The 18,698-nt window shown below is 43.5% G+C and overlaps 1 protein-coding gene across 1 annotated transcript in view; it reads right to left on the bottom strand.

Moving 5' to 3' along the window:
- Nucleotides 1–1,496: 1,496 nt before the first annotated feature.
- Nucleotides 1,497–18,698, bottom strand: part of ATP8A2 (ATPase phospholipid transporting 8A2) — a 460,059-nt gene continuing 442,857 nt past the window's right edge. The window contains exons 36-37 of the mRNA XM_054973360.1: nucleotides 6,970–7,061; nucleotides 1,497–2,003 (exon numbers count right to left, since the gene is read on the bottom strand). Of these exons, the coding sequence (XP_054829335.1) occupies nucleotides 1,906–2,003; nucleotides 6,970–7,061 (190 nt within the window). The 3' untranslated portion in view covers nucleotides 1,497–1,905. The remainder of the gene's footprint in view (nucleotides 2,004–6,969; nucleotides 7,062–18,698) is intronic.

Here is an 18,698-nt window from a genome sequence, read left to right as displayed (position 1 = left end):
CTGCTTTACTGATCCACACACATGTACTAATAAAACATTGGAATAAAACAAACAATTCTGATTTATGTATGACTTCATCAAGATTCTTCTTGTTTGATGTTTTAACTTGCACAGTGCACATCTGCACATTGTTAAATCACCACACAAACAAGACAACTGACACAATTGTATATACAACCATATCAAGGCTATTTTTCTGTAGTGTTTTATCAAAATTACGAATGTACACAGGTAATGGAGAGGGAGGCAGCAATGCCACTGAGTGTTGTGAAAAACTGTGCACTCAGTGCAAAATTCAGAAATAAAAAAAATGGAAGAATAAAGGATGCCTGACGAATTAGTCCCAGTTTGGAAACAAGAGCAGGTAATTCAGAACTCCAGGAAGAAATCTGGATAAAGAGAATTTCTGAGGTAAAAGTGATATGAACTCTTACTCTGTTCTGCATGCAGGTCCCAGTTTTAACCCCTGGCATCTCCAGTTAAAAGGATCAGATTGTAGGTGATGTGAAAGACCTCTGCCCGAGACCCTGGAAAGCTGCTGCCAGTCTGACCAGACAGTACTGACCTTGACAGACCAATAGTCCGAATCAGTATAAGGCAGCTTTCATACGTTCATGTGTTTTGTCTCCTAAAATTCTTATTGGTTCCAAAAGGTATCATGGCACCATCTTTTCAAACTTTACAAGAAAGGCCAATAGGAAAAAGAAGGGCTGGGAGACAAAATACCGAAACCCAGGGCTTTTTTTCAGGAGGAACGTGGGGGGAATGGGTTCCGGAACCTCTTGAAAATGGTCACATGGCTGGTGGCCCCGCCCCCTGATCTCCAGACAGAAGGGAGTTGAGATTGCGAGGGTAATCTAAACTCCCCTCTGTCTGGAGATCAGGGGGCAGGGCCACCAGCCATGTGACCATTTTCTCCGAGGGCAACCCACTGAGTTCCACCACCTCTTTTCCCAGAAAAAAAGCCCTGCTGAAACCCATTTTAACACCCTCTCTCCTTTGAAACTGGAGAGTTCCTTTGACCTGTTTGTATACAGCTAGAGAATATTTCTGTGGACTGGAATGGCCGGAGCCAAAAGGTGTAGTCTGCATTCAGATGTACCCCAGCAATTAATAGAAGGCTGTATTTCAGTGCCTTTGAGATGCATCTTGAGCAGAATGCCATGCAAGCAGCACCCACGTCCTGACAGGCAGATGACCAGGGCAATGGATAGATAGTGGAGGCTGAAGGTCATTTATGTGTGTTTAAATAGATAACATTTCTCTGACATATTTTATATGGTTTGTCTTCTTACAATGATTCTTCTTTTGGGAGCCTGGACTCGCCCTCCCTCCCACGTTCTCTGTGATGCATTTGTTTCCCTGCAACAGCAAACTAAGTGCCCCCCCCCAATCTGTCCACCAATACTTTGGTCAAATAAACATTGAGTATCATAAAGGAAGGTTTCATACATGCAGCCTCGCGCACTTGAATCTGGCCATGACAAAACAGGAAATGCCAGCACTCCTATTTGAATTAAGCAAAGGCAGAGTTTTCATGGAACATATAATCTCTTTACTTTCCTCTGAGTGCTGTGTATACGGATCTTTTTTTTTTTTAATGGTGGTAAAAACAAAATGTTTTCAATTTCACACCTCATGTAGCACAGCCAAATGCTTCATAAACAACGTAAAGAAATGTTAGGCAGAGCAAGGCAGGCAGTTTCCAAATGATTCCCCCCGCCCCCAAATGTGTGCTCAAGGTCTGCAAGAAGAATATATAACAAACTTGTTGGCTAAGGCCACAGTAACGGGCTTTTCTGGTGTTTAGACTGCTGTTGCCAACCTTAGTCAAGGACATATTAACAGTGGACACATTGATCCAAACGGCGTTACTTCCATCACCAATCAAAGGAAAGCACTGTGCTACTCCAGTCCAGCTTTCTGTTTTGTGGTGTCGTAGGACCGAACAACTTGTGACTGGGAAACGACCCCATGTTCCTCTTGAGAAAACGCATAACCATCTGAAAATAGCAGAGAATAGAAACAGAATGACTTGGAAATAAATAAAGAACACAGCTTGCTCATTAAATAGTTGGACATAAGAGAACTCAATTGAAAGAAAACAAAAGAATAACAGAAGTGACTCCCCCTAGATAACTAGGTTTTTGTTAAATATCTCCATTGTTTTGCTTTGTGTGAAGACTGTCTGTTTTCTCAAGCACAGGCTATATTAGTCACCATGATCTCATTCAATGTTACCAACAATGTTCTGTTCGTATGATTTCCTTGTTTATCACCTTCTCGGGGCAGTTTCACATAGCATGCATTTCCTACACAAAAGTAGCAGGAAACCTGAATATAGACTGAAGTATGCATTTCACTGGTTGGACATATATTCTTCTTGAAGAAAAGCTTTATATAGCAAACATTCTCTCCAATTGGTCAGGGATGAGAAAGGGAGTATAAATACACTGTAACTGCCTGCCCAGTTAGGTGATTGGCACCTTGATCTCTTACTGATCTAGCAAAAGGAGAGCCCTAATTGAAGGGTGGAGACACCATTATTACAAGCAGCAGACTTAGCTATATGCCAGCTCCTTGAACAAATGAATATGAATACCCGAAGCTAACTTATACGGAGTCAGACCACTGGTCTATCACTGTCTGTATTGTCAACTCAGTCTGGAAGCAGCTTTCCAGGGTTCCTGGTCTTTCACATCTCCTGCTATCTGATCCTTTTAAATTGAGATGCTGGGGACTGAACTTGGAGCTTCTGCATGCAAAGCACAGGCTCTTCCACTGAGTAAAGTGAACTGATAAGATGCCTCCTTCTGCACATGGCTCAACCCTACTAGATCCTGGAAAGAGTGTCTCCAATGCTTTGGGCACCCTTGCCCGGTTCTGCGCTGCAGAAGATGTCGTTTGGTACATCTCATTACCACAAGGGTTGGGACGTTTAAAATTAGCCGTTCACAGATTCTATTTCCTTATGAGGAGCGTGTGCAAGATGGTTATGGAGGTTTTTGGAATGTTTGTTTCAATATCTGTACAAAGTGGGACAGGAGGGAACAGAAAGCTACCAGGAGAATAAGAACAGCTCTAGTCCTTCAAAAGTGACTGGTGTTCCTTGGAACGTTGTTGTGCTAAAGAACTAGAGAGCCAAACTTTTCACCAGTCCGTTCCTGTCAAAGTAGCCTGTCACTTAGCAAGAAATAACCACTAATAATAGTGGCTTCTGCTGTTAAGCTATAGAAAAGCCTAGAAAGATGTCCATCCGTTTACTTTGCTCAGGAAAGTAATATGTCCTTTTAACATTATTCTGCTGATGCTGTCCAAGCTGTAATGACTCTAAATTGTCCTCAAGTTGAGAACTTGGCCTCAGTTCCTCTTTGATGAGGAGGAAAGAGCCTCCATGTCATGACCTGTGGGGACTTTTAAAGAAACTTTGCACTGGAAACAAACGGACCTGAACCATATTAAAGCTACCCTCCCGCTACTTGAGGTAGAACCCCTCCATGAACAACACTTTGTGCCATCCTTAATTCAGCCCTTCCATTTGCTACAGTTGAAAGGACAAAGAAAAAAGACTGGTATCTCACTCTGTCTTTCTCCTCCCCATTTATAGCCAGAGAATTGACTAATTGTACATTTCCACTATCTTTAGAAACCCAACAATGGAGATTCCATCTCACACTTACAACAGAGCCTTTTGAAAGCTTGAACTTCACCCCAACTCCCACTTTTCAAGCCTCACCTATTATTCCATTCTGAAGAACAAGTTATTCATTGTTCACAGTATCTACAGCTGTCCAAGAGTGGAAGAGCAAAATGAAGCGGAATTTAGTAGAGGGTCAGACAAAAACCAGTTCTGAATTCTTAGCCTCTTCAATCATCTGTGACTTGAGGAGGATTTCTGAGTTATCTGATGGCTTGATGGTTGTTTGTGGTGGGAAGCAAAGTTTGTAATATAATCAAAATATAAGGTTTCCCACTTTCTGGATGCTATCACTCTGCCTGCCGAATTATAGGAGTATCTTGTTAGTTTGGATATCCTTCTGTGAGAGAGATTACGGCCCAAGTCTTCCATTAGGGCTATGGTTATATATTAAAAATAGTTTCCTTAGCACTGCTGACTGATTGTATTCTTAGTTTTTCTGTAGGGCCAGGTGCAACGGGCAGATTGCATCTATGTAATTTTTTTAACCTCAAAATATTTGTGTGGAGGTTTTATAGATCAGGATCTTCTCAAACAGCATGAAGCATTTGTGGATTCAGGGTAGAGGGGAGAACTCAGGAATAAACGGATTGTTCACAGCTAGAAGTAAAATTCTTGAAAATCAGCACAAAATATGCACCAGTGCGGTGTCGCCTTGGTGTCTGAAAAAAGGGCACCAATAAAGATGGAATCAGAGGAGTGTAAAGCAAATATCTCAGGATCAAACTAGACAAATTGTTGCACGTTCTAAGATGAGACCTCCTGTCACTTACTATCTTAAACTAGCCACCGTGCAGGGCTCTGGTTCTGATCAGGACTACACTGCAGGGTAAAAGGGAACTTTTTCTACAATTCATTTAGCTGATTGAAATTGACAACCCCTTGCTGTCATTAGCCTCAGATATCATTTGACAAGAGATGTCAGAAATTACAGACTGGCTACAACCCCCCCCCCCCCCGCCGCCCTTGCTTTTAACATTACAGTGAAAATTTATGTTCAAAAACAGAATAGGCACATCAGTGCTTCCTACCCTCACTGGACTGGCTCGTTTCGCACTTAATCATTAGCATTTAAGAAGGGTAGGCGAAGAGAGCTGAAATTTATTTTGATACCTTCTTATTTCCTGCAGCTTATCAACCTGTTAAAAGCTTAGCAATGCTTTCAAAAATGTGCACCTCATAGATCACATTTGACAGCACAAGTGTTCTTCTCTGGCACACAACATGTGTGCAGAATGTTTTTTTTTTCTTCACACTTTTGTTCTGGCATTTGTTATAGAGCCTCTGGAATTCTCTCCTGCATGCATGAATCTCTCTGAAGGAGAGGAAGGTTTCATCATTATCATCTGGTTTTCAAATAAGGCAACTTTGGAACTAGTCCAGAGCCTGCGGGGTGAGGGCACAGTTCTACAATGCTTTATCTTATACGTTATCCCATCTAAGTCTTAAAGCTAATAGGCTTTACATACTGGTCCTACAACTGGAATTTCCTCAGTAGGTTGAGATGTGATCGGCAGACATACTAATAGCCCCATGTGGTGAGACTAATGGGTTCATGTAGTCAAGGATCTGATTTCCAAAGGTGGCATCAACCAAGGCTTTCATTAATCATCAGGTTATCTATCTGATGAAGGAAATTTTGATTTTTGAAAGCTCATACCCTGGAAATCTTGTTGGTCTTTAACGTGCTGCTGGACTTGAATGTTGCTCTTCTACTGCAGGCCAACAGGGCTACAAACCTGAAACCATGTTATGTTTGTTTGGGAGAAGGGCACCATAAATTTGCAGGGGGGAGGGAAGGCACCATTGATATCCCCATTGTCATTGTGTAATAGAGGGCCTATGCATCACCCTGTGTGAGGTTTCTTCATAATTCTCCGCAGCTCAAATAATGAAGGCTATTCCATCATCACATGACAGGGACCAATAGTCATGCTTTAAGCTAGAGTGCACTTGCAGGGGGCTGCACAGACATACAGGGCTCAGAGCAATCGGTTATACAATTTGCTTGGAGTGCAAGATCCATATCCAACTCAAGAGAGCCATTTACAGTGCAATCCTAAGCACAGTTATGCCCTTTAAGCCCACTGGCTTCAATGGTACACTCCCTTGGCACCAATTGTGTTCCCCAGACCGCCTTCTCCTTGGACCGGGTTTCAAATCTCTACTCAACTACAAAGCTCAGGTGTGATTTGGGGACAGGCACTAGCCCTTTCTTGGTGTTCTTTAACACGAACAATGATCATATGTATATGTGGGGGCAGGATTGTGGCAGCAAGTTCTGCTCCTGTCTACATAGTCACTGGAACATACGTATTGGGCATATGCCACATACAGCCCTCTCTGTGCCATTAGGGTTGTACAGGCTAGCTCCTTAAAATCTTGAAGCCCTTGTTCTTACACAAATCATGTAAATATGTACAGAACCTGAAATAAGAATGACTCGAACAATGCATCCAGGCTGTGATTTTCAAAACCAAAAAACCAAAAAAAACCCTGCATACAGTTTTATGGTGGAAAAGTTGTAAATCCCTTAGCATGCTGATGGGTAACAACAGAGTAACAGAACCATCAAGCAATGCCTTTGATACACAGAGTTCTACATGGAGTTCCACTGAACTGCCATCCAATCTATACAGATGGTGAATTTGCCTTCCGGTACGAGCTGCGTTTTGTGTTTTAAAACTTCAATTAGAATGTCTTTTAAAAATGCAAGCACAGTTTAAAACACCACTCTTATGGCAATGTCACATCTAACAAGAGGAGCTGGGAGGTCAGATGCGAACACTACTCGAATGACAGAGGCCCCTACACTTTGGGACAGCCCCCTTAGCTTCTGTTTGTAGAAGGCTATGAGGAGCCATGTTTCATTAAGGGCCTCATCCCACTTTCCTCTAGACCAGTAGGCCAAATTCTGGATGTGAAGGGATGAAAAGGTCTCTAAACATTCAGTATTGCAAATACTGGAAAGACAAAGGCCCTAACTTGAGCTTCAGATATATGCGTTATTGTTGGCCAGCCACCCTTCTGTTGCCCATATCTCTACTTAACCATCATTTTGGAAAAAGCAGTATACTGTCATGTTTACAGGGCAATCCTAAGCAAAGTTACTTAGAAGGCTGTGACTTTGCTTAAGATCACACTGCTAATAGCATGCCTTCCATTCATTTCTATTGGGCTTATATTGGAGCTTCAGGAAAACCACTCCCCCGGTCTTTTACCCTTATGGAATTATGGTACTGAGAAATATTTTTATGTGGTCCATTACTTACGTGGTACTCCTTGCTGGACAGAATGAGCACGGAAGAGACTCGGTGGGGTTTTTCTGCCAAGCCTTTTTAACAAGTGATCACGTTCATTCACGCTGCAAGAACAAAATCACACAAAGTGAGTCTCTGGACAACTAGACTCTAGATAATTAAATAATGACTCCCATTATAAATAAGATGTGAACACCTCTGAGACGGTGTGCAGGCTCTGCATAGTCCCCTGACACCTTTCTAACAAAGATTAGCACTCAGTCAGTTCTAATATGCTATAGGGTGACGCATAACTGTTTAGACATATCAATACTGAGCCTGCAAGTTAGCTGGAAGATTCTATCAACTTTGGGCATGCTCCTGGCAGACTCTCTTGGTTCCAAATGGCTGTAGAGAAAAAGTGCAACATGATGTTATGGACCAGATGTTTGCTATAGAATGTTGAGTCTTATTTGGAAACAAATAAGATACCCAAAACACGTCATAATTTATTCAGGACCATACAGGGTTGTTGTTTTTAGCCAAATATACAGGGCAATCCTCAGCAGGGCTGCCCCCTTCTAATCCCATTTTATTTTTATTTTATTTTATTAGATTTATATCCCACCCTCCCTGCAAACAGGCTCAGGGCGGCTAACATCAACAAAATGTCAATAAATACAGTCTTAAAACATATAAAATCATCGACTTTAATAGTCTTAGAAAGACGTAACTCTTTTAAAGATTACACTAATAGTCCCATAAAACAGAGTGGGACTTTGGATATTTGGGGAATGTCTTTCTTTCCCCCACACTAAAGTAGAGCTTTCACACGACAGTCTTCAGTATGGCTGCAGGCAGTCTGACATAAGAATTCTTTGCTCTTGCTCAGAAATTACAGTAAAAGCTCACTGGATGAGCAGCAAAGAATTTCTCGGGCCAAGTATGATGCCCACTCAGTTCTGCGGAGGCCACGTAAAGCCAATCCAAGCCACATGCAGCTTAGGACAATTAGGCAAGGCTTCAGGAGGTGAGCGCTCTCGTACTGGGGCCAACAACCATCATTTCCTGAAGTGGGGAAACAGATCTAATTTCTTTCCCTCCTGAAAAGAACTGTAAACATAATACAGCCTAATCTCTGCAGCTCATGCCAATACTACAGCAGTGCCCCCAAGTATCTGGCATTTGGTTCCCAACAGATAAGCCAACACAAATGTACTAGTTCTGCCTCAGGATACTAAGCAAAGTATAAACACACATACACACACGCATGATGAATTCTTAACCTCTGTCCACAATGGCTTGCCTGCCTGCTCTCAGCATATTTCTAAATGCAAAGAAGCAGGAAAAATGTGATCCAGGGGAACCCACACAGCTCCAGGTAGTTTGTAGTTGCCACCTGTAGCACCAGCACAGCACCCACCTGTTATTACAGTGCGGACAATGGAGTAAGGTCACTGCAGGCCCTGAAGGCATTCCAAGAAAGCAGGGCTGGCCCAAGGGGGTTTTGAGCCCTAGGCAGAGGAAGCCCAGCACCCACATGCCTTCTACTACCCTCAACACTGTGTGGAGGGTGCCAGGAACTCACTGCCCACCTTCCTCCTCCCCCTCCTGTACCAGGAGGACAGAGCTGAAAGGCTGCTCCCTCCACTTCTTCTGCCAACGCCACCAGGAGGCAAGAACCCGCTACTGGCACATCTTCCTCTCATGCCATAGGAGGTGAGGCAAGGCAGGAGACCACTGCATGTTCTCTTTGCCCACCCCACTGAGTGAGGCAGGGGGCTGCTGCATCTCCTCCCAGCTCAGTGCTGCTGCAGGGAGGTGGGAATGGAAAAGTGGAAGGGTGAGAGTGGGAAAGAGGAAGAAGGCCTAGACCCCCACAGCGGAAGGAGGGAATGAGTAGTATCCCTGCAGGCCCCCACGAGGGTTAGTAGTGCTTCCTGGGGCTGCTGCTTGCCATGGCAATCCCCGACACTGTGGTGGGGAGGCAGGCGGGGCAGCGAAAGGGTTTGCTGGTGCCCTTCCACTTCTGATGCTCTGGGCAATTGCCTCCGTCCTTGCCAGAAAGCTTCATTGCACATCTCCCTGAAAAGCTGCTGGGTTACTCGTTCATGCATTGTTTGCTATCCCTAGAATGTCGCGCTGAAACTCCAGCAGCATTGACTCCAGCAGTGCCGGGTTCTCACTGGACACGCATCAAATAGAAGGGAAGTATCTCAGGCTAGGGAGGCATAATGTCAGAGACGAACCTGGAACATTCAGTATGAAAACCAAGTGCTCTGCCACTGAACCTTGGTCCTTTCTCTAGATGCAGCCTTCCTCATGCGACAGGTAACCTGGCTCTTAAGATTTGGTCACAATCCTGAATTGAGCCACTTCAGGCATGGCGGCGGAGGGGGGGGGAGTTATTTGGGGTTTTATTGTATTTTGTATGTTTCAGATTTGGATTTGTGAATTGCCTTGAGCCATGGGGAAAGGTGAAGCTTAAATGTTTTGGTAAACAAATGAACTTGACTGGGAGACTTTGAGATGGAAATGGGACAGAAGTGATTCCCACAGCCATTATCAGTATTTTAGACACTTGTTAAATATGATGAGGACCCAATAGAAAAAAGGAATTTAAGATGATGTCATTTCCAAGTTAAACTATCCTCTCCCACACCCAAACCATGAGCTTTTCCATCTCCAAGGGGAATTGAGTGGTGGAGTGGAGAATTCGAGGGCATCAGCCGCTAAGCCCCCAATTAACAATTGTAAAAAAAAGAAAAGAAAAAGATTCTTTGCCTTTCAGGCCTTCCTCCCTCCAGAAAAGCAAGCCGCCCTAAGCCTTGGCTAGAAGCATCTGTCTTTACACATTCAGATGAAGAGCATCAAAACAAATAGAATAATTCAAAGCTGACCACAGGGTCCCAAAGGCTTTTTCGTTGGAGTAATTAAAAAAAGATGAGCTTCACCACCAATTAACCTACTGAGCACTAATTAACGTTAATGAGGATTCGAGGCACTTGCTAAAGACTGACCCAGAATGTCCTCCAGGGTTCACTAATTGGCAGGTGGCAAAAAGCAAGGCTCAGGCAGAAGGAGAGGTTAAAGTGGATGCAGGTGTCTCGCGCAGAAGAGGCACATCCCGGGGAAATGTGAGCATCAATTCAAAATTCAGGTTGCCCCCCTGCCCACAACCTCTAACAAGAATCTATGCTGTGTGACATGATTTGTGAACAACCCTTCGAAATACCGGTTGCTAATTTTGAACAAACAAAAGGCCGTGCCCTTCCTGGGACTCTGTGCCACTGAAATGCATAAAAATGAAGCCGATTACTTGTGCATCTTTTATTCTTTTCAGCTGGGCTCATTTCCAGGGAAATGTGTTGAGCATTGAGGAGGCTGTTCATGAGCTGTTGCGGCAGCCTGAGATCTTGCTGTCAAAGGGAGAAAGTTACTGGGTCAGGGACTAGGCAGGGAACCGCTCTCACGTGGCTGCTTCTGTCTGTGTTTTAAACGCCATCAGGGTTTTCTATATTTATTAATACTGTGCCATGAAATAAGCAATTTCCTCCATTAAATATGCAAATTGTTCTGTGAAATAAGCCCATTTTCACTGTGAAATACAGGCCGACACATGCCCTACTTTTCACTGACGACTTCATCTTGAGGCTTACCGCTCCCCTCTGGTTCTTTATAAAAGCTGTAATACATAATAATAGCAAAAGAAGAAGAAGAAAAAGAAGTTGTTTCCAGTGCCAGAATTTGTATCTATAGGTTGGATTTCTTATTTATAATTTTGGTTAAAGTGGTACCCCTCATTATTCAGCTCAGTGATGGGCTTTTTCTCTTCTTTTTCAAACATCAATTCCATTGCCATTAGGCAATGTGTTTTTTAGCTTTGGTTGAATCCACATTCACACATTACCCGCATGTTTATCGGATATCTTCCGTTTCCCTCCAATCCGTGACTTTTTCCTCTTTGTTCACATTCCTGCTTCCAATCCGTCTTTCTCGCGCGTCCCTCCGGTCACACGGCCGCTCGAAAACCGCTTTTTGGGGCGGGACCTTTTTTCCTGCCCATTTTTTTAAAAAAAATTTGAGCGCACTTTTCCGTTATTTCGATCTTGCCTTATAAAGAAACATCATTGAAGATAATGATGCCTCTCTTTCCCCCAATGACAGCACTGATGGCTCTCTCCTGTTTCTTTTTTGGAAATCTGGAAGCATGTGGGAAGCTTTTGTGGGCATTTCCTATGCATGACAGTTCAGTGCCTGAATTTTACTGAAGTTTCACTTCCTTGGAGTGTCATTATTTCGATATTTTGTAATTTTGATATTACAGGAATATAAAATAAAAAAATAAAAAACAGTTAAAAAGGAAGTTTCGCGAGTCCGTTCTGAGGATGGATTCACCCCAAAATGACTTTTCAAACTACCAGATTTGATTCAGAAACAGCATAATCAATAAATCCAATGCTATGAAGTCAAAAACAGTCTTTTGCAGACTATGGAGCACTTGCAAGTTGAATCAGCCAATAGGAACTCTTGGAACGGCCAGAGAGACAGGAAGGGGGGTGGTTTTTAAAAAAACTGCGTAAATTGCGCATTAGCCCGTTCACGGCCACCGTGAAACTCCCGTTGAAAACCTGTGACCACATATTTGGGAGAAATGCGAATGAAATGTGTCTGTTTAATGAGGTAATGTGACTGGCACTCGGGATTGCGTGGGGAATGCGGGGAACATGCGACTTAGAATGAGTAATGTGGATTTGACCTTTGTTCTTAGGAAAAGTTCCATATTGGCATGGGAAAGAAAAAGCCCAAGAAATATCTAAAAAAGGGAGGAAGTAAAGGGATGTGCTTCTTGGTTCACATATGGCCACTTTACTGGTATTGCTAGAAACAGATCTGCTTTGGGTAGCCAACCTCCAGGTGCAGGCTAGAGATCTCTAGCATGGCAAATGATCTCTAGACTAGAGGGATCAGTTCCCCTGGAGAAAATGGCAGCTTTGGAGGGTGGGCTCTGTGTCAACACACCCCTTCTGAGCTCCCTCCCCTACCCAATCTCCATCCGACCCCCCCCCCAAGCTCAACCTCCAAATTGCCAGGAATTTCCCAACCCAGAGATGGCAACTTTACAAGGGATCCAGGATGGGGCAAAGACCCCAACATCTACCCAAGTTATTCAGTGCTACAGGGAGCAATCCCCACTGAATAACATGGTTCCTGGGCATCTTCAGCTTAGAAAAAGGATTTTGTTGCTTCTCCTTGGGGAATCCAGGTCAATGTACTCAGGATTAGGAATGAACTATGAGGAGGAGAGCCCTCTTTCCTCAGTACTAATTTTCATCTCATTATCTTCACTTCACTGCTCTAATATTTTAGGTCAAATTGTAGCTTGTTACCCCAATTAAAGGATGGCCTGCCTATCCGATAGCTGCTTTTACGATTTTTATAGACCACCATGATTTAATCTTGCCCTTTAGCTTCCCGTTTTCCTTTATAATCTCTAGAAATTACAGTTTTTCAAAAACTCATTTTCTAAATCTCTCAAAACAGACACTTTTTAAGTTTTCAGGAGTACTGATGACACCACAATGAGAAGCATATTCTCTCCAAAAAATAAAGCTTTGCCCACACTTTCCATTTTCCTAATTTTTCAGATTTTAAACTGTCATATGAAACTTTGTTACACTGAGCCAGGCCATCGCTCTTATCAAAGTGACTATTGTCCAAGTGACTCTGACTGGTAGTGGGACTCCAGGGTCTTTCACATCAACCACTCCTCGATCCTTTTAACTGCAGGGGATTGAACCTGGGACCTTTAGCATGCAAAGCAGATCCTCTACCATTCAGCCACAGCCACGTCCAAAAACAAGTGCACAAAAACAAGCTACAAAGAGAAAAATATTTATTAATTAATCTCTGTTTTGATGTCCAATAATTACTGCCCTTTCAAACTGCCATTGGCATTTTTTAAAAAAACCTTTTTTTAAAGTAGGTTTTCTCAGTAATTATTTCAATTTCAGCTATTACAACTTTGCTTCAGCCACTGAACCACAGAAAGTGTTTTAGAATGACACCGTTTTTTAATTCTCACTGATAGCTGATCTGCCGTTAGGGGGATCCAGATTAGTGCTACATGCATTTTATCAACTGTTTTCATTCCAACACTGTAAGGAAAAACTGATAGGACTGAAGGAAATATGGGTAGATGAATTTTATGGAAGATTTTCATGAAAGCATGCTCTTTTTTGTACACTGGAACTTTTAACTTGAGGTGCAGTGCCTATGATTAGAGTACATGCTTTGTGCATATCAGATCCGTTTTTTTATCCCTGGCATCTACAGTTTAAGGATCCCAGTAGCTGGTACTGGGAAAGATCTCTACCTGGAGAACCACTGCCAACCAAAGTAGTAAAATACTGAGTCAGAGGCACAAGGAGTCTGCCATGCTATAAGGAAGCTTTATTTATGTTCATCCTATGCAAACAGGCCTGCTCATGTAATCCATGGCTGTTTCCACACAGCTCACCTTCCCTCGGGACGATCCGGAACATTGCGCAAAAACTGCGGAAGATCACGTTTTCTCACACGAGATTTGCACCACATCGTGCAAATCTTGCACGAGAAAATGTGATCTTCCGTGTTTTTTGCACGATGTTCCGGGTCGTTCTGAGGGAAGGGAAGCCGTGTGGAAATGGACCATCTATTAAGAAAATTGGGCAGACAGACTGTGTAACTGAATCATTTAGGCACTGGTTCCTATTAAAAGGGCAACACCCAGTAGGGGAGAGTATGTCTGTCCAAGGCTTTTTCCTGGGCAGCACTGCTTGTCCAGTTTACATGGCAGGCTGTGTACGAACTAGCACACACATTTCTGGATCCTGTGCAACATCACAAACATTTAAATATACCTTGTGTGGGTCACTGTGACATCATCACACAGTTACCAGGAATGAGAGAAACTAATTGAAGTGTCTCTTGGGAGAGCAACCAAAGCAGTTAAGCTGCAAGGCAATCTGTACCACTCTTCTCCTTTTTTGCATGGACAATTTTTGCTGTGTTTGGCTCCATACTTCTTTGGGTTTTCTTCTGAATTCCAACGTGGCGTTTCTCAGAAGAGAACCCTTGAAATGCCACATTGATATCTGAAGGGGGAGTTAATCGTCTGGAATTTGGAAGAAAATCTGAAGAGGCACGGGGTCAAAAGCGGCAAGAATCATCCGTACAAAAAAGGCCTCTTAGCTAAGTTTTGGTCGGGTCGTGCTCTTCTTTAAGCAGCATTGCTTCCCTGTATTTAGATCCAGAAAGCCATCCTCACAGATGTGGCTGTAGCTCTACAAATACAATTAGTTCCACCAATCAACTTCTTAAGCTTAAATTGAGCGACAACTATTTTGTGATACTTTGCTAAACAAAAATACAGCAGGATGCCACGAGGGGCTGCGGAAGCAGATCCCGATGACAGACTGCTTATCTTCTAGAACAAAACCAACGCTTCGTGGGGAGGGGATACTTGAAAGAATCCTTCTAATAAACATTAACATTTACTTAGAAGAAGCCAGCAGGAGGCTGCTGCTGCCACCACCCTAATGGCATACACCCAATCTACACATAACTCTTGAGAAACAGTTCAACATCCCAAAGACATTTCCATGATAAATAAATGCATAGTATTGATGTGGGCTCCAGGCAGGGGTAAGTTGGAAGAATCACTAAACAATATATTATGGAAATAAATGTGTTTTTAAATTGTATCCAAATAAGACAGATTGCACCATCAGGAAATTCCCAGCACATTCCCCAAAGGACAAGCACATGTTTTCAAGCAGGTGTGAAAGAGCCTGGACACAAACAAGGCGATAAAAGACAGGAGATTTCTCAGAAGGCACTCAAGAGGCTTCATTGTAAGCCTGACGTAGCGGCTTCAGGCAGGCTGAGGCACTCTACCATTATCTAGTTTGCAGATGGACCACCCAGAAAACCTGGGTGCAATTAGGAAGGAGGGGGGAAAACACAAATGGGCTTGTATCGGAAGAGAGGAGGGGATCCTTTGGGGGTAATGGGTTAAAGAGTTGGCAGAAATTTACTTCGCTGTCTGCATGCAAATTTTCTGAGAACGAAGGAAGCTGATCAAGAAAAACAGTTGCAGATGATAGGGTTTGGAAAGAGAATGTGATGAAGTAAAAGGCTATGATAATATACAAGGTAACCACAAATCACAACGTGGCAGTTTAATTGCAGAATAGCAAAACGGTAAGTTAACATGACTGTGGAAAGCTAATCACCCATACTGAGATGAACTGAGTTGTACACACATGTGCAGAAATGCACACCAGCACACACATACATGCTTGAAACGCCAGTCCAGAGCTTTTCCTGTGACAATTGATGATCTTTCAACCTCATTTAGTTTATATACAAAAGTTGGAATCCAACAGAGAGCCTGTGGAGAGGTCGCATGCACAGAAGTTTTTGTATAGAACTGAAATCTCCATCCCTGTCTCCCCCCCAAACAGCTGACTGGTAGGATTTCCAGGAGTGTCTGACCCAGCATCTGGATTGGGCTGAAAATGTTTAGTACGGACTGATCTCAGAACAAGCTTTCTTATAATTACAGCAGCATATAATGAGTGTTATATTAAAGAACGGAAAAAATGTTTTGGCATTTCCCACACATTTAACTACTTTTCCAACCATTTCAGAGGGCAGCTGTTTTAGTCTGTTGTAGCAAAATTAAACAGGGGTCCAGCAGCAACTTATTTATGACAAAATTTATTCCAGCATAAGCTTTCATGAGTCAGAAGAACTCCCTTTGCATAAAAGAGACATTTTTTTCAAATTTTGAAACTAGAATTCTGAAAATAATTCTTATTGCTACCTCAATCTTCAACCAACAAATCTAGCAACACATTCCAAAGGTATTAGTTACTTATAAATGTCAGCATTTGAACACCTAACCATCAACTTTTTTACAACACAAAACATTTGCTTTGTAAAAACGAAACAATTTCTGACTTCAAAACCCAATTTAATGTATAGGTCTAGGTGAAGAGAAAATTAAAAAGTATAAAATTGCAGCAATCAAACAACACTGCTCAGCACAAAGTTATTTAAATTCAGGGCTTTTTTCCAGCTGGAATGCAGTGGAACGGAGTTCCAGAACCTCTTGAAAATGGTCACATGGCTGGTGGCCCCTCCCCCTGATCTCCAGACAGAGGGGAGTTTCGATTGCCCTCTGCATTGCTCGGCGGTGCGGAGGGTAATCTAAGCTCCCCTCTGTCTGGAGATCAGGGGGCAGGGCCACCAGCCATGTGACCATTTTCTCCGAGGGCAACCCACTGAGTTCCACCACCTCTTTTCCGAGAAAAAAGCCCTATTTAAATTTATTACCCTGGTCCAGCCAGGGGCCAAATGCAGGTTTCCACTCATCTAGACAGGGAAGTCACATGTGCAAATGGGTGTTGCGCATGTGACGGCCCGGCCTCAGCCAGCAACTTAGACTAGACGTGTGAAAGAAGCTGAGATTCCACAAATTAGCTGCTTGAGGGCAGCAGGGTACCCCAATGACTGATGAACACAATTCCAGCTTCTTTTTCAGGGTTACCAAGCTGGCTGGCACATAGTTCTTTGCTAGCCTATACAAAGCAACACACACCCAAAGGCCAGCTTGTGTTTCACTGCTCGAATGGTGCCAATACAGCACATTCAATGAGAAAGAGGTGACGGGGATACAACTTTCTTATTTCTATGGTTTAATTTTTGTAGCTTCATTAGCACACTGTTACATTCCATATTGATTCATCTGGGCCAATTATTCACTCACAGGTTCCTTGGAAACATGACTGTAGGTCTGAATCCCCATTTCACCTATTAACAAACACTGAAAAATTTAAAACTACAAGCAACAGTTCTTTCTTCAAGACCTTTATATGAGAGAGGGAGGCATCCTTGGAATTTTGTTACTCCTGTGGGTTGGAACCCCTTAGTGGGTTGCAACACTCTTGCAACCCACTATGGAGTTCCAATCCACAGAAGTAACAAAAGGAGTAACCCTCAGGAGTAACTTTTGCAGTTGCGACAAGAGGCCAGGAAGGAGAAGAATGAAAAGCTGAGATAGACAGAACTGGGAAAGGAGGGTCAGTGGGAAATTTGTGCAAAATGGCCACGAAATACCACTCATCACTCATTAATGATAGGTATTTATAAATATTAAAAAATGAACAATAGACTGTTGAGAATGTTGAGTGTTAGCTGATGTAAGTTTCCTGTGTTTTATGTTGGCACTGCCGGCGCCAGAGTTTCTGGCGCCTGTGGCAACCCCCACACGTGCCCGCAGCACGAGTGCACCACAGACTGAGCGATGATGTCATCGTATGATGACGTCATCGTGCAGCGCAAGCCAGGGGCATTCACCAGCGGATGGCTGGGGTGGTGGGCGGAGGCTGCTCTGCGCTCCGCACGCTGCCCCGGCAGCAGCTTGTGGCTGCTGCACCCGGCTGGGGGCATGTGGTGGCGGCGGCAGCAGCAGCACAGGGCTGGCTGGCTGGCTGCAGCAGCTGCGGGACAGCCACGCCAGCTCCACAGCGCGTGCCTCCGCCCCGACACCCCCTCCAGCGCCTCTCCAGTGCCCTCGCACCCTGAGGCCACCGCCTACCTGGCCTCAATGGGCGTGCCGGACCTGTAAGTTGGAGATAGTGAAACTACTGAGTAATTACTTTGAAAGTGGGTCTCAAAATTACCAAATTTAGAAGTGGGTCCTCTAAAGCACAAGTTTACAAGTGTATTCCACTTTGAAGTTTGGAGAACCACTGCCTTAACTTTTTAAACACATGCAGACCTGCCTGATACATGAATGCACACGTTTGGACTGGAGCTTATATGATTTCTGATTGCACTGAATTCCTTGTCAGCCTGTTGAACCTGACGATGCAGTACACATGAACACACATGAAGTTGCTTTATACCAAATCAGACCATCAGTCCATCAAGGTCAGTATTGTCTACTCAAACTAGCAGTGGTTCTCAAGGGTCTCAGGTAGAGGTCTGCTACCTGGTTCTTTCAACTGGAGATGCCAGTTGAAACCAGGACCTTCTGAATGCAAAGCAGATGCTCTGTCACTGAGCCACAGCCCCTCCCCCTAACAATCATTGGGAGACCACGGAGGGGCAGGGACATGAGGGGGGGTGGCCATTGGTGACACTGCATTTCTCTAGGAATCACCAGAAACTCTATAGTAAAACCATAGAGCTTCCTGTGATTCCTAGCCAAGACTGATGTCACTTCCAGAAAACAGAAATGATGTCAGTCAGAGTTCTCTCTAGGAATTACAGGAAAGTTGATGGTTGTACAAGAAATTTTTCTCTAAGAATTGTAGGAAACACTATGTTTTTACCATAGAGTTTTCAGAAATTCCTCGAGATATGTGATGTCACTCCTGGATTTTTCTTGGAACTGATGTTATGCCATAGTCCCAATGGACAGGAGCTAGGGATCCTTTGCTCCCACTGAGGAATGGCAACTGTAGGATGCATACAGGCTTTCTGGAGGTGTGAGTCCTACCACTGTATATCTCATTAATTTTTGTGCTCTCTCTGATAATCCATTCTGGAGCAAGGTGTTTGAGCGTATGGTTAGTATAATATCAAATATGATATCGATTAGCTAAATCCATTTCAACATGCTTTTTGCATGGATCGCTCTGGTGAATGGTTTATGCTGTAAGATGAACAGGAGTATATCCCTGTTGGTCTTGGTGGCTTTTTATATCATC

The sequence above is a fragment of the Eublepharis macularius genome, chromosome 3 (genome assembly GCF_028583425.1).
Source record: "Eublepharis macularius isolate TG4126 chromosome 3, MPM_Emac_v1.0, whole genome shotgun sequence".
NCBI classification, from domain to species: domain Eukaryota; kingdom Metazoa; phylum Chordata; class Lepidosauria; order Squamata; family Eublepharidae; genus Eublepharis; species Eublepharis macularius.
The sequence above is the reverse complement of the archived record's forward strand: the minus strand, read 5'-3'. Positions and strand labels throughout refer to the sequence as shown.